General features: G+C 41.7%; 1 protein-coding gene across 3 annotated transcripts; it reads left to right on the top strand.

Moving 5' to 3' along the window:
• The first annotated feature begins 13 nt into the window (after positions 1 to 13).
• LOC115165612 (homeodomain-interacting protein kinase 1) lies at positions 14 to 14,439 on the top strand. Of its 3 annotated transcripts, XM_029718833.1 has the most exons (18): positions 14 to 901; positions 1,201 to 1,961; positions 3,632 to 3,823; positions 4,014 to 4,195; positions 6,093 to 6,216; positions 6,485 to 6,604; positions 7,099 to 7,185; positions 7,689 to 7,870; positions 8,465 to 8,615; positions 9,195 to 9,399; positions 9,691 to 9,809; positions 10,062 to 10,190; positions 11,120 to 11,289; positions 11,507 to 11,644; positions 11,854 to 12,021; positions 12,261 to 12,463; positions 12,583 to 12,716; positions 13,062 to 14,439. In XM_029718833.1, the coding sequence occupies exons 2-18, from the start codon at positions 1,203 to 1,205 to the stop codon at positions 13,455 to 13,457; spliced, it is 3,459 nt and encodes a 1,152-aa protein (XP_029574693.1). In that variant the 5' UTR covers positions 14 to 901; positions 1,201 to 1,202; the 3' UTR covers positions 13,458 to 14,439. The 3 variants fall into 3 exon arrangements, with proteins under 3 accessions (XP_029574693.1, XP_029574695.1, XP_029574694.1); XM_029718835.1 differs by lacking the exon at positions 10,062 to 10,190 and having other exon boundaries at positions 16 to 901; positions 11,123 to 11,289; XM_029718834.1 differs by lacking the exon at positions 10,062 to 10,190 and having other exon boundaries at positions 16 to 901.
• The last annotated feature ends 2,395 nt before the right edge of the window (positions 14,440 to 16,834 follow it).

Raw genomic sequence — 16,834 nt, 5'->3', positions numbered from 1 at the left:
TAGGCCGTCGTTGAAAATAAATATTTGTTCTTAACTGACTTGTCTATTAAAATTTAAATAAATTCGTAGAAACGAAACACGTAATCGGATCTAACGGTCGTCTCGCGCAGAACGGCGCATGTGCAGACCGTCAAATCAAAGGCACTCCTTCGATATAAAGTTGTTTTTGACGAAAATTAAAACGTGTCAGTTTGTCATTTCCACGAGGTTGGCGTAATAACATGTTCAACTACTTAAGACATTGTATTGAATCTAGATTGTGCCTTTTAGATTTCGAGAAAATTAACCAAGGAAGAATTTTCTCATTGACTTCTCCAACCCCTGCTTGGTCTGTTTCGCAAGCGTTCACGAAATTCTCACGATGTGGCTCCTCTGGGTTTAGAAACTCTGTGGTAGTACCATGGGTTCTATTTCCTCGTTCCTCCTAGTCAAATATTTCATTTGGTCTCTTAAAAAGTGTAGCTACCACAAACACCAAGCAGAGGCGGTGATGTTTCTTCTGATCTTTTCAATGATTGTTTCTGTTTAGTCTAAAATGTAATCCTGAGATTATTTTTTAGGAGACTACAATTTATCACGCGCTTGTTTCCAATCCCTACGGTAATGCTGAAGCGCTTCTGGTGCTGAGGTATACGGTTGATTTGTTATGGATTGATGGATGGGATGGGTCTATCCTACTGTTTTTGCAGTCAGTTTGACATTTTCTAGGTACCTCTAAATTATGTGATGTCTTGTGATATCCTCGTGTTGTTATTATGATGTCCCGGTTGATGTTTTGAGATCTCGAGGGGAGATCTGCATGAAGTTCGCATTAGCTGGAATCTTAGCTAGTATCATCTGCCTGCAACTAGCTAGCTAGTTTGGGAAATCGATCGGACCCGCAGGACTAAACCAAACGCAGGTGACGTTGACCTATGCAATATATGTTATTTTCCGGTTGTTGACAAACAGTTTTCCATAAGCATCCTTAGCCTAGCTTGTTGCTTTGATCCACATAGCACAGCCTGGGCCCGTAGATAGCAGAACACTTTGATGAAACACTAACGTCAGCTAACGTTTGAGTTGTAATGCTGCTAAAATGATTTGAACTGTTTGATCTATTACAACAATGTAAGATCGCTAGTTAACACCAGTTGTCAGTTTATGATGATCGCGAGGTAGCCAGCTTCCAGTAATCTCTTTGCCTCCCATTTTGTGTAGACATGGCTTCCCAGCTCCAGGTTTTTTCCTCTCCCTCAGTCTCCTCCAGCGCATACACTCGCACCAAGAAATTGAAGGTAGAGAACAGTGTGTGGGATGTGAGCGGCCAGGTGGGAGACAACAACTACACTTACTACCAGCAGCAGGGCCCCATCCAGGGAAATGGAAACACATCCTCCCCCTCTGCATCAAGTTTTAACCCAGCATACAACTCCTCCAACTCCAACCAGGGGTATCCATCAATGGGGGGAGGCTCCCGGGAGCAGACAGTCGTACGGGCGGCAGACAGCACAGGCAGTGCCCGAGGACCCTCTTCATCTTCCTCCTCCTCTACCAGTCACCATGTCAAGGATGCTGCATCCTCCTCCCAGCCAGGGGACCTATACAACAAGCAGTACAGTAACAGCCTGAAGAGGAAAAGTGAGGAGGTGGACAGCAGTGACAGTGTTCAGATCCTGGAGGAGCTCTCTGCCCCTGTGCTCTCCAACCGCCCTGCCGCTGGCGGGGGGACCACCACAGCCCAGTCAATAGCACATTCCACCTCCACCACTAAGAGTAGTAACTCCCACAGTGAGGGGGACTACCAGCTAGTGCAGCATGAGATCCTGTGCTCTTTGTCTAACAGTTATGAGGTGCTGGAGTTCCTAGGGAGAGGTACATTTGGCCAGGTGGCTAAATGCTGGAAGCGTGGCACCAATGAAATCGTGGCCATCAAGATCTTGAAGAATCATCCTTCATATGCCCGGCAAGGTCAAATTGAGGTTAGTGACACTAAGCAGAAGTGACTTTCTTGTAAGCTTTAACCAGATAAATTAGTCTCTGGTCAGAGTTTCAATTGAATTTGAAAATTGTAGAGGTACCATGCATGTGTACATTTTGTAGAAGTTTGGGAAGGAGATGATAATACAAATATTTTAACATATCTACAGAGCCTTCAGAAAGTATCCACACCCCTTTACTTTCTCCACATTTTGTTGTTACAGCCTGAATTTAAAATTGATTTCATTTAGATGTGTCACTGGCCTACACACAATACCCCATCATTTAAAAGTGGAATTATGTTTACTGAAATGTTTACAAATTAATAAAAAATGAAAAGCTGAAATGTTTTGGGTCAATAAGTATTCAGCCCCTTTGTTATGGTAAGCCTAAATATGTTCAGGAGTAAACTTTTGCTTAACAAGTCACATAATAAGTTGCATGGACTTTCTGTGTGCAATAATAGTGTTTAACATGCTTTTTTTAATGACTACCTCATCTCTATACCCCACACATACAATTATCTGTAGGATCCCTTAGTCGAGCAGTGAATTTTAAACACAGATTCAACCACAAAGACCAGGGAGGTTTTTCAATGCCTCGCAAAGGGCACCTATTGGTAGATAGCTTTTTTAATAATTATTTTTAAAGCAGACATTGAATATCCCTTAACATGGTGAAGTTTTTAATTACACTTTGGATGGTGTATCAATATACCCAGTCACTACAAACATACAGGTGTCCTTCCTAACTCAGTTGCCGGAGAGGAAGGAAACTGAGGATGGATCAACATTGTAGTTACTCCATAATCCTAACTTAAATGACATATTGAAAAGAAGGAAGCCTGTGCAGAATACAAATATTGCAAGACATGCATCCTGTTTACAATAAGGCACTAAATTAAAACTGCTAAAAATGTGGCAAAGAAATTTACTTTATGTCCTGAATACAAAGTGTTCTGTTTGGGGCAAACACAACACATAAATGAGTACCGCTCTTCATATTTTGAAGCATGGTGGTGGCAGCATCATGTTATGGGTATGTTTGTCATCGCAAGGACTAGGGAGGTTTTTTTAGGACAAAAAGAAATGGAATGGAACTAAGCACAAACAAAGTCCAAGAGGAAAACCTGGTTCAGTATGCTTTCCAACAGACACTGGGAGACAAATTCACCTTTCAGTAGGACAATAACTTAAAACACAAGGCCAAATATACACTGGAGTTGCCTACCAAGACGACATTGAATGATCCTGAGTGGCCGAGTTACAGTTTTGACTTAAATCAGCTTGAAAATCTATGGCAAGACTTGAAAATGGCTGTCCAGCAATGATCAACAACCAACTTGACAGAGCTTGAAGAATGTATAAAGAATAATGTGCAAATACTGTACAATCCAGGTGTGCAAAGCTCTTAAAAACGTACCCAGAAAGACTCACAGCTGTAAACGGTGACAGGGGTGTGAATACTTATGTAAATGAGATATTTCTGTATATAATTTTCAGTACATTTTCTAAAATGTCAAAAAACAATGTTTGACTTTGTCATTATGGGTTATTGTGTGTAGATGGTTGAGAAAAAAAATCTATATAGTCCGTTTTGAATTCAGGCTGTAACACAACAAAATGTGGAATGAATACTTTCTGAAGGCTCTGTATCTGCCATCGTTCTGCAGGTGAGTATCCTGAGCAGACTGAGCACAGAGAACGCAGACGAGTTCAACTTTGTGCGTTCCTACGAGTGTTTCCAACACAAGAACCACACCTGTCTCGTGTTTGAGATGTTGGAGCAGAATCTCTATGACTTTCTGAAGCACAGCAAGTTCAGCCCGCTGCTGCTCAAGTCCATCCGGCCTGTGCTGCAGCAGGTATGATACAGTACAATTAATTGTCTTGAACACTTTTTTTAGTACTGCACAATACTACTATATGCAAAATAACACAATACACTGTACATATTGCACGTTACCCATATCATACACATATTGTACAGCCACATACATTATATATATATAATATATATATTTATTGTTTTTACATTGTCACGTATGTCATCAGGTGGCTACGGCCCTGTTGAAGCTGAAGAGCCTGGGTCTAATCCATGCTGACCTGAAGCCTGAGAACATCATGCTGGTGGATCCTCTCAGACAGCCCTACAGGGTGAAGGTCATCGACTTCGGCTCCGCCAGCCATGTTTCTAAGGCAGTGTGTTCCACCTACCTACAGTCACGCTACTACCGGTGAGTGCCAGTCAGGGTTGGGGTCAATTTCATTCAGATTCAGTAAATTCAGGAAGTAAACTGAATATTCCAATAAGTAAAATCGGCATTGTAATTTCAATTTACTTGACTGAATACAAATTTAATTGAGCCCAACCCTGGTGCACACGTCATTTTGTGACATAAGAGTCTCAGTAGCCATGGATGTATTGCAGGCTCAATATTATGTACTCATGTTATCAACATGTCCAATGGTTTACAGTTGAAGTCAGAAGTTTACATACACTTAGGTTGGAGTCATTAAAACTCGTTTTTCAACCACTCCACAAATTTCTTGTTAACAAACTATAGTTTTGGCAATTCGATTAGGACATCTACTTTGTGCATGACAAAAGTAATTTTTCCAACAATTTTTTACAGACAGATTATTTAATTTATAATCCACTGTAACACAATTCCAGTGGGTCAGAAGTTTACATACACTAAGTTGACTGTGCCTTTCACCAGCTTGGAAAATTCCAGAAAATGATGTCATGGCTTTAGAAGCCTCTGATAGGCTAATTGACATCATTTGAGTCAATTGGAGGTGTACATGTGGATGTATTTCAAGGCCTACCTTTAAACTCAGTGCCTCTTTGCTTGACATCATGGGAAAATCAAAAGAAATCAGCTAAGACCTCAGGAAAAAAATTGTAGACCTCCACAAGTCTGCTTCAACCTTGGGAGCAATTTCCAAACGCCTGAAGGTACCACGTTTATCTGTACAAACAATAGTACGCAAGTATAAACGCCATGGGACCACGCAGCTGTCATACCGCTCAGGAAGGAGACGCGTTCTGTCTCACAGAGATGAACGTACTTTGGTGCGAAAAGTGCAAATAAATCCCAGAACAACAGCAAAGGACCTTGTGAAGATGCTGGAGGAAACGGGTACAAAAGTATCTATATCCACAGTAAAATGAGTCCCATATCAACATAACCCGAAAGGCCGCTCAGCAAGGAAGAAGCCACTGCTCCAAAACTGCCATAAAAAAGCCAGACTATGGTTTGCAACTGCACATGGGGACAAAGATCGTACTTTTTGGAGAAATGTCCTCTGGTCTAATGAAACAAAAATAGAACTGTTTGGCCATAATGACCATCATTATGTTTGGAGGGAAAAGGGGGAGGCTTGCAAGCCGAAGAACACCATCCCAACCGTGAAGCACGGGGGTGGCAGCATCATGTTGTGGGGGTGTTTTGCTGCATTAGGGACTGGTGCACGTCACAAAAGAGATGGCATCATGAGGAAAGGAAAATTATGTGGATGTATTGAAGCAACATCTCAGGAAGACATCAGTCAGGAAGTTAAAGCTTGGTCGCAAATGGGTCTTCCAAATGGACAATGACCCCAAGCATACTTCCAAAGTTGTGGCAAAATGGCTTAAGGACAACAAAGTCAAGGTATTGGAGTGGCCATCACAAAGCCCTGACCTCAATCCTATAAAACATTTGTGGGCATCACTGAAAAAGCGTGTGCGGGCAAGGAGGCCTACAGTACAAACCTGACTCAGTTACACCAGCTCTGTCAGGAGGAATGAGCCAAAATTCACCCAACTTATTGCGGGAAGCTTGTGGAAGGCTACCTGAAACGTTTGACCCAAGTTAAACAATTTAAAGGCAATGCTACCAAATACTAATTGAGTGTATGTAAACTTCTGACCCACTGGAAATGTGATGAAAGAAATAAAAGCTGAAATAAATAATTCTCTACTATTATTCTGACATTTCACATTCTTAAAATAAAGTGGTGATCCTAACTGACCTAAGACAGGGGAATTTTACTAGGATTAAATGTCAGGAGCTGTGAAAAACTGAGTTGAAATGTATTTGGCTAAGGTGTATGTAACCTTCTGACTTCAACTGTGTGTTGTTGCAGGGCGCCAGAGATCATCCTGGGCCTTCCCTTCTGTGAAGCTATAGATATGTGGTCTCTGGGCTGCGTCATTGCTGAACTGTTCTTGGGTTGGCCTCTTTATCCTGGTGCCTCAGAGTATGATCAGGTCAGCACCATCTCTTCTACTTTTTGTGAGACACGACACTGTCATCCATCATTGACATGTATTTGTTTCCTCCATTTTGTTGAAGTATCAGTCATACATGAAATGGCTGGTTTCCCGGACACAGATTAAGTGTAGTCCTGAACTAAAAAGTGTGTTCAGTGTTAGTCCAACACTAGGCTTAATCGGTGTCTGGAAACCGGCTCTAAGTCTGTTTGTGACCAACCTCTGATTAGCACTGTTGCTGTTGCTTTTCTCTTGGCTTCATCAGATCCGGTACATCTCCCAGACCCAGGGCCTGCCTGCTGAATACCTCCTGAGTGAAGGCACCAAGTCCAGTCGCTTCTTTAACAGAGGCCCTGACTCCAGCTACCCCCTATGGAGGCTCAAGGTACAGTAGGTAACATATTAGGAATCAGAATGTTGATAATTACATGTTTATAACTAATTATGTTTTTCAAGTTAAGTTTTTTTAGTTGTATGTACAGGATATACATGGTATATACCTTCAAACGAAATGCTTACTTGCAGGTTCCTTCTTGACAATGCAACAACAATAAGAAATAATACAAGATAAGAATACGAACATAAAGTCAATGGCTCAGTAGAATAGAATACATTTTTTTGCATAAGTAAAATACAGGAAGGCACATTTAACGTACAATATTTACACATGTATTAGAGAAGGGGGGGATTGAAGGGCTGGTGGATAAATTGTTCAGGGTAAGTGTTTAAATTGTTCAGTATTAGCAATAGTGGATAAGAGTATGGTAGCAGCAATTGTGATGTGTGTGTGCATATTGATTAAATATCTTGTTCACTGATGTATATTGTACAGTACCTTTTAATATTATTTATTTATTTACATTTTCTTTTTGACTGTAGACTCCTTCAGAGCACGAGGCGGAGCTGGGGATAAAGTCAAAGGAGGCTCGGAAATACATCTTCAACTGTCTGGATGATATGATGCAGGTGAGGGTGACTAGGTCGCCATTCATTCTATAAATCTACTCTTGTCATTAATCCATTACTATTTTGTACTAGGCTATGCTTATAAATTGGTATGTTTCATATCTCCAATTTATTTGATATCTTCAGAGTAGACTTGGATGTTTAAAGATGCAATATGCAACTGTCATTCGGAGTGAAAGCAAGTCTAAGAAGCAGTATATCTGTTCTATATGTTTTGTTTTTTGCGTCTTTTACTTTCGGCTTTGTGCACCAGCTTCAAATAGCTGAAAACAATATTTTTGGTTATGGAAAATATATTTCAGAGTAAAAAAATATATATATATCTATAATAATAAATAAAGACGGTACAATGATTCTCTACACTATGCTTGCTTGTTTTGTCACAAAAAAAATGAAATTAGGAGAATTTTAGCAACCAGGAAATGGTGGAGCGATTTCTGCATAGTGCATCTATAAATGTTTACATTTTAGTCATTTAGCAGACTTTCTGTATGTTGTGGCAGGTGAACATGACTAGTCTGGCGGGGACTGACATCCAGGCAGAGAAGGCTGACCGGAGAGAGTTTATTGACCTGCTGAAGAAGATGCTAACGCTGGACGCAGACAAACGCATCACCCCCATGAAGACCCTCAACCACACCTTCGTCACCATGACCCACCTGCTGCACTTCCCTCACAGCTCACAGTAAGTAGAGGATCGTCAGGACTATCGCATTGTGGCATTTGTCAAATGAAATTTAATATCATTTTTTTGGCCAAAGAGCTCTTACACACGATAGCCCAGGATTAAGACAGCTTGGCAAATCTCCTTGTTTTTACATTTACATTTACATTTTAGTCATTTAGCAGACGCTCTTATCCAGAGCGACTTACAGTAGTGAATGCATACATTTCATACATTTTTTCCGTACTGGTCCCCCGTGGGAATCAAACCCACAACCCTGGCGTTGCAAACACCATGCTCTACCAACTGAGCCTCTCGAGATAAAATGTTTCATCAAATCAAATGTATTTATAAAGCCCTTTTTACATCAGCAGTCACAAAGTGCTTATACAGAAACCCAGCCTAAAACCCCAAACAGCAAGCAATGCAGATGTAGAAGCACGGTGGTTAGGAAAAACTCCCCAGAAAGACAGAAACTGAGGAAGAAACCTAGAGAGGAACCAGGCTCTGAGGTGTGGCCAGTCCTCTTCTGGCTGTGCCAGGTGGATATTATAAGAGTACAGAGTACCTTGCTCTTTTAGATTCACATATGCCATGATATTTCTTCTTTTTCAGTGTGAAGTCGTGCTTCCAGAACATGGACATTTGCAAGCGAAGGGTCAGCCCTTTCGAGAGTGGAAAGAATCTGTTTTCTAGCAACAACAATCCCAGTGCAGCTACAAACCTCACTGTTACATTTAGCAGCCAGCTCAACCAGCACAACCAGGTGAGAACTGTTGTGGAAATTCTTACACAGGGACACTAAAAGTCAATCTTAAATGAATCATTATTGTCAGCGCGCTGGAGGTTCCAACAAACGTAATGCACCATAGTGAACGTCTGTCTGTCAGAAGCTCAGACAAGTTATATTTGCATGATTTAGCATAACTAATTAATCATGACTGTTTTGTTTCATTCATGTGACCGACCAATACTGGGTCATGCATGTGACAGACCAATACTGCACTCCTTCTAAGCTGAGACCTTGAAACTGTGATATCTTTCATTCTCAAAACAAGGTCTGGGTGTACTGCCAAATTGCAGCTACTGATAGTGAGGATTCGTTCAGTCAGTCACTTGCATGAACAAAGAAATTGGTTTATAGAACAGCACATGAATAGAACACAGAAATTATTTATAAGAAAAACACATTTTAATCACAGAACTAAGGATCTTTTTCCCCTTAAGCTAATATCTTTTATCATCAGACTTACTCAGCATGTCCTAGCATGAATATTTTACAGCATGTAAAGTGTGAAAGTGAAATGTGATGAATGGTTATTTCATGTTATCCACACAATGTCAGATGGCGTCAACCGGTGGCCAGTCCCTGTCCCTGAGCAGCAACGTCCCTCTGCTGAACTACCAGTCGGGGCTGTATCAGCAGGCTACTATCAACATCCCAGGTCTCCACCAGCAAAGTGTCCCTCTGCAGACCAGACCCACCCAGCTGTGTGGCCAGGCAGAGCCTTTCCAGCAGACTCTCATAGTCTGCCCACCCACCATCCAGGGTGAGAACAGATGGGGCAGGGTTATAATGTTATAGGTATAGTTTGTTTGCCTCTCTTGCTGAACTCGAATGAAGACCAAATTCATGTCGCAGCTAAGTACATAGGTTGTAATGTGGGAGACCGCTTTCAGTGATACATGTTGTGTAGCCTTATGTGATGTAATAACACAAGAGGATCTGAACTTCATAATGTTGTCCAATTGTCCCTAGTTAGATGTAATGTCTGCAGTTTGCATCTGCAGAGCTGTATGCATGACATCGTAACTAATCTACCGCCTTCCTTTCTTCTTAGGCCTCCAGTCATCCGGTAAACACTCTGGGTTCCCAGTGAGGATGGATAACTCTGTTCCCATGGTGCCGCAGAACCAGTCCACTCAGCCTCTGCATCTCCAGCCTGGAATGCTCACACAGGTACAGCAAAACTGAGTGCTGAATGACGACCCACCACAGCTTGACACCATGTGTGTCCATTGAAATCCTATGAATAACCAGAGTACTATTGACAGGATTCATCACACCAAGGTGTTTAGCCTCCTTAACATCCTCTCCTTTCTTTGGAAATCAGTCTCAGACTGATTGGTGAAGGGATGTGGAGATCGGATTGACCTTCCCCGTCCAGTTATCTAACCCCTACATCCCTCCCTCAAACCTCCTCCCCACCAGCAATCCTGCAATCCATTGATGGTAGCCACCCTGCACGCCCCTGTGGCAGGAATGGCCCCTCTGTATTCACTGCCCCTGGGCTGTGGGGCTGGAAGTCCTGGCCTACTGGAACAGAGCCCTACCATGCTGGTAAAGCACCATCACTGCTACCCCGTTGCCCCTTTCTCCTCCGACACATGTCAGGGGTGGGCAGAGCATGGGACGCATGTACTGCTGCTAACTCTGGTCTGTGCTTATGCTTGCAGCATCTCATCTCTCCTTTTCTCTTCCCCTTCCAAAAAGAGAGCTTTTACATTATGATACAGAGACAGCTGAAGTTTCCGGAAGTCTTGCTGAAATGTAAATAGATTCAACCAAATGTAAATTTGCACTTCATCACTTCAACCTTTGGAATCCCTGTTGATTCAAAATATCAGTGTCGTTGCTTTGGTCCTGGAATCGTGCAGCAGACATTAGAAATACCATCTTAGAATGCTGCCCCTTGATTGTCTGTCATGCTTCTCTTAACAGATTCCTCTGAGTTTCAGGTTTTAAACCACCTTCTCAGTTCCACAGAACTCTGTCTTCCAGGGCATGTCTGCTTGGCTTGAGAGAATTAACAGTTTTTTCTCCTGCCAGTTGGAGTGCCGGTTTAATGGTGTTTTGATTTCAAACATATTTCCCTCAGCAGTAACTATTGAGGTTTTCTCTGTTCGGGTCATGCTTTGGAAGTCCGGGGAACAGAGAACAATCATATGATGTTTTTCTTTCCCTTCTGAATTTGAGCTTGACTCAGTGGGGGCATGCTGGATGCCTATAGCTTTCCATGTATGACAGGAGCAGACACCGAATCATGTCTGTCTGCAAACTGCATGTGTTTGTCATGCCTCTTCCCAGTGGTTCTTGTAGAATCCACACCCAACCTGTAATGGTCTGACTCATACTCACATGTAGCACAGCATTTTTCTATTTCCCTTAAAACAGACTGTTCAACTTGCTTTCATTGATCTCAGTATTAGTTGTTTTAGAAGCAAACCTAGAATAAATCAGTTTGTTTGTTTTTGTCTGTGTGTGTACAGCAGGGCTGGCCAGCAGGCACCCAGCAGATCCTCATCCCCTCCACGTGGCAGCAGATGCCAGGTATGTCCCTCCACAACCCCAGCCAAACCCAGACTCTGGTCCCTGACTCCCCCATGGGAGCCCCCCTCTCCGGGGGAGACAGCTCAGGACAACAGGCCTCACACTGGAGGTGAGTACTGCAGTGCTGTCCCTCTGGGCACTAAGGCCATATCATTGTCCAAAGAGCAGAACGTTAGAGGAATCAGAGGAAGCCCTAATTTGATATTTTCGGACATGATTTTGTATCTAGGTTACAGTATGTGGAGACGTTAGATGGTTCAGATAATGTTGTGTTGTACTGATTCAAATATGGTAGGGAAGCTAATTACAAGTTGCTGTCATACCAGGGATCGTCATGGCAGTCATTACCGTGGCATCAAACAGCAGGACCATACACTGGGGCGTCATGCACCTGCGGCCCAGTTCCAATCAAGATCTCAGCAGGGGAAAAGGTCTAAGGCTCGACATGCCGACAGTAGGGCCAGGTAACTTTCAACCCAATGGCCAGGTCCCAAAATACACTTTATTCATACTCTTGTATACTGTATGGTTCCCTTCCTCATCAGGTATGTGATTTCTATGAATCAGTGAGAGCTTTATGATGGATGACTTTCAGATCAAAGCAAACTTTTTTAAAGCACATTGAAACATCTCAATATATTTTCCTGTTAAAATGACATTTGTCCCTTTGCAGGCCTGTGTCGTTGCTGCAGACAGCCGCCCTTATGGTCCACAACACACCACTGCCTGCCTTGAGTGGTGATCCAATTGTCATCTCTGATACTCCCAGCCCTGCTGTCAGCATTATCACCATCCATAGTGACACAGAGGACGAGGATGACGGGAAGTTCCCTGCTGCCAGGTGAGGTCACATCCTGTGTATTCTCATGTATCCACCTAATGTGTGAATGAATGAGAGACAAAGGAGATACGCTGCTGTTTTGTTAAGTAGCTGAAACTAGCACCGTGGATGACCCTGGCTTTAGTCTCAATCCCTCGGGTGCGTGTGTCAGTGTGTCTCAAGGGGTTGGGTTGAAAGCAAAAGAGGAATTTTTGTGTTCTAAAAAGAAAACCGACTTTTCTTCCTCTTTTCTGTCACAGCTCTGGTGCTAACCAGCGGGCCAATGTGATTAGCTGTGTGACAGTCCATGACTCTGACTCGTCCACCAGCAGTCCCCTGAGCCCCAAGGGCCTGGCCAACAACTCCTCCTCGTCCCAGACCTCCCACTCCTTCTCCAAGTCTCTAGCCATCATCCTGCCCTTAGTGAAGACCCAGTCTGGGGAGAGCAGAGTACAAAAAACAGGTTGGCATGGTAACACACCTCCAGTCTAGTGTTCCCCCTACTATTGTATAGGTGGGGCTGCCCACCTCCTTAGTTTTGTTGCCTTTCACCTTAAATAATTTGGTTTTATTGATTTTCAGATCAACCTGCTAATGTCTCTGGTAAATCCAAGAAGGGAACAGCTCAGCAGTCCAGCAGAGCAGGAGGGACCTCCAGCTCTGATCGCAACCAGAGTGCCACAACTAGCAGATCCCAACCACTCAACCTGAGTCAGGTAAGGGTATATGGTTGATCTCAATTGTCATGTCTTAGGGTTTTTATTTAAAATGTAGTTATCTAGAATGTGAATGAAGGTATGGGGTGGCAGGTAGCCTAGTGGTTAGAGCGTTAGGCCAGTATCCAAAAGGTTGCTAGATCAAATCCCCGAGATGACAAGGTAAAAATCAGTCATTCTGCCCCTGAACAAGGCAGTTAACCCACTTTTCCTAGGCCGTCATTGAAAATATTTGTTCTTAACTGACTTGCCTAGTTAAATAAAGGTTAAATGAAATAAAATAAAAATGTAAATGTAAAATGTGAATGAAGTGATATAAATTCTAGCCAATGTTTTCCTCTCCAGGTACAGCAGTCTGTGATGTCATCGTCACAAGACAGAACAGGAGGCAACAACAGCTCCTTGCCCCGTCAGACCACTTACCCTCCTCCCATCTCCTCCAACTCCTCTTACCGCCTGCACGAGGCTGCCTCCATCTTCACCTCTACCCCGAACCTGTATGCCTACCCTGCCTCTGCCGCCCTGGCCTCTGTCTCCCAGGCCGTGGACCAGCTCCATGCCGGCGGCTCTTCTCGACACACCCGGCCCAATGGGCCCTACTCCTCCCTGGGGCTCCTACATGCCCAGGGACAGTACCACCACCAGCAGCAGCTGGCGGCCCAGCCTTACCCCGTACCCCGATCCAGCGCAGCAGCCTACCAGCTCAGCCAAAGGAAGCTCAGTCAGTACCCCTACCTGTGAAGAATAGAAGCTGCCTGAGACAGAACCATAGAAATATAATCTGTGGACAGATCAGCTCTCTAGCCCAGCGGAAGACCAAATGGAGACCAAGATTATAAAGGTGCACCACTGCACAAGTATAGCGCTGGGACAATGATATGTCATATTTTTTAAATGTGCAATTTATTAAGACCTTGTTTAAAATTTTAACAGCTTTGTTGGCAATTTCCTGATTTCAGAGACGGTTTTAACGTGGTAAATATTTGTTTTTTCCCTGTTAAATTAAGCACACTTATGTTAACAAAAAAAAGTATTTAGACATTTCTTCTATGTAAAGCCAGTATTTCGTTTTTGAATATCTTTGTTTTTAGAATAATAAGCTTATAATAGCCTACCTGTCAAAAGCACTAACCATTTGTGTCCTTTATGTCATTATGACAATTTATTTCCATTGTTATTTTCATCATGTACTTCTACTAATCAAATTGTATAATATAATGTAGCTTTTATTCATTTGCTTTTATCATATTTTTTTGTGTCTATACATTGCAAATGACCCTGAACATAGTTCATCTCTGTTATAAATGTTTTGTGTTTATGTTTGTTAAAAAATTTAGATTAAATTTGTTGACAAAATGTCACCTTATCTGAAACTTCTGACATTGCCGTTTGCCAACATGAATCTTTTGTGTTTTTCTCCAGCCTGTCACTGAGGCGTTCGTCAAAGGCCCTTGACTTTGAAAGTGCTGCTCACATATTCCACACATCACATTAATAATCTCATCACCACTTTAAGCCTATTGATTGATAGGCTTGAAATAATTTGGTGAATTGTGTTGAATCTGATGGTGATTCATGAGTATATAAATAGATGTTGGATATAGAGTTGATGGTTTTGGTGACATGATGGTCGTTCATACAATCATACTATTATAATGTGAAGTGCTACATAGACAATACACCTTAATCATCATATAGGCAATAAAATGGTTTTTAAGATGTATATTGTGGTACTGTATTTTTGCAAAAGATCAATCATGTTTTTTGTTAATAAGCTAAATATAACAGAATATATAGTTTCATACAAAACAGATCTATAGAATGAAGCGGATACTTCTATTTGTGTTTGGTTGGCCCTGGCTGAGCCGGCTTGCTCACCTCCTTCCAAATGGCGATCAGATTGGCTAGGAATGTCTGGATCTGTCAAACAAGAACCGTTCAATAACAGACACATTAGTTATCGTTTGCTTGTCCTAGTCTAGTTGAAATGCACTCTGGCTACCAGACATGTCTAATTACCAGACATGTCTAATTACAGAGTTGATGAGTGAACAATATAGAGCAGGTATTGCCAACGGGTACGCGCAATGCCGTCCGGGGTAAGACGAAAAAAAATGTGATTCACATTTTTTTATTAAAATAAACCCCACTTTTCTTTTAAAATACATTACTTCACATTTTCAAACAGTCCATTTATATTTTCCAATGGGGCTATACATTTGGGTGAGTTTTTTCTCTCGCCTGAGTAGCCTCGTTTCACTGCCAAAAATAAAATTGAACAATCTAATGTTCAGCGAAATAACAACACAATGTTAAATACAGGTAAACACAATGTCAAATACAGGTAGCCGGGGGGCTCAAGATGGCGGCATGAGAGGGTGTAACATTTCTAGCTGAGGAACAATTTTAGGGTTTTCTCAGTTTATAATTTTAGGTTGCTGTTGCAATTTTTCTTCTCACAAAAAAAATATGTCTAGCCATACAATGTAGCTATTTTGAATACTTTTGTAATTAATCAAACCATTGAAATATATTTTGGACGATTTCCAACGAACAAGCTAACGTTTGCTATCGAAAAGTTTCAGGGTGTTTAGTTAAATTAGCTAGCTAACGTCTTCATAGCTAGTAGCATTGAGTCAGGACATGACCAAACTGTTGCTGGGATAATGGATGTTGAAACTTCCAAGGAGAAAAGAGGCATTGCTGAAACTCATATGCTTGCAGTGTAAAAAAAAGGGGGGGGGGGGGGGTGAATGGGAGTCATACCCGAATACCCCAACCAAGGAGCAACTTCCAAAGAAGCTGAGAAGTGAACCATCACTGAGCCAGCTACAGGACAACATCTTCCGCATCCTCACGGCTAAAATCAGAGAGCGCAGATGACATGGATTTGGTGAGAAAGAACACTATCAGCATCGTTAATCTGAAGAAAGCGATTGATTTCAATGCTGAGGAAGTAAGAACTCTGAAGCAGCAGAACGAATGAAAATCCAAAAGAAATCTCTCAGCATGTTGCCCAGTTTTATCAGAATTGTTATACATCAGCCCAGTCAACTTCCAATATGGATATTTTCTTAGACAATGTAGCAAACATTGCCAAGAAGATAGATAATGATTTCAGGGATTTTTGTGATGATGAGTTATCTGAAATTGAGATTAAAAAACGGTATTAAAAGCCTTAAGGACAATGGGTCCCCTGGAAATGATGGTTTAATAAGCGAGTTTTATAAAGCATCAATGATAAATCATTCCGTTCATTCTTGCTATGTTCCAAGAAACAATAGAAAAAGGGGAGTTACCGGCTTCCATTACGCAAGGTGTAATTACTTTATTTCCCACACCTAATAAGGATAGTCTTTATAAAGACAACTGGAGACCCGTTAGCCTGCTGAATAATGATGGGAAATTATTTGCCCTTGTATTTGCGAAGAGGTTGAAACAAGGCTTGCGTCATATAATTGATGGAGAACAATCTGGCTTTATGCATGGTTGACACATTAGAAATAACATCAGGTTGATCTTAGATATGATTGACTATAATGACCTCATCCTTGATTATAGTTTTCTTATGTATGTTGATTTTTATAAAGCTTTTGACACTGTAGCACATGAGTTAATGTTCAAAGCAATACGTTTTTGGGGGTTTGGTGACTTTTTTGAAAGCAGTCCAAACTTTATATAGTGGTTGTACTAGCTCTGTAAAATTAGCTCACAGGACATCTCAAAGATTTAATATTGGGTGTGGCATTAGGCAGGGCTGCCCAATTAGTCAATTTTTATTGGTTACTCAAATTATGGCTCTTCATATCAAGAAAGGGAATTTTCAAGGTGGAAATGAATTCAAACTATGTCAACTGGCTGATGATACCACCATATTTTTGAGAGACAGGAATGAGGTTTCTAAAGGAGTTTCCTGTATTTAAAACTTTTTCTTAGTTTCGGGTTTGAAATGTAATATCAATAAGTCAGTCTTATTTCCACTCAAGGATTGTGTTTTACAGGAAGACATCTACTTTGTGCATGACACAAGTCATTTTTCCAACAATTGTTTACAGACAGATTATTTCACTTGTAATTCACTGTATCACAATTCCAGTGGGTCAGAAGTTTACATACAC

The sequence above is a fragment of the Salmo trutta genome, chromosome 28 (assembly GCF_901001165.1).
Source record: "Salmo trutta chromosome 28, fSalTru1.1, whole genome shotgun sequence".
Classification (NCBI taxonomy): Eukaryota; Metazoa; Chordata; class Actinopteri; order Salmoniformes; family Salmonidae; genus Salmo; species Salmo trutta.
This window is presented reverse-complemented; position numbering and strand designations above follow the sequence as displayed.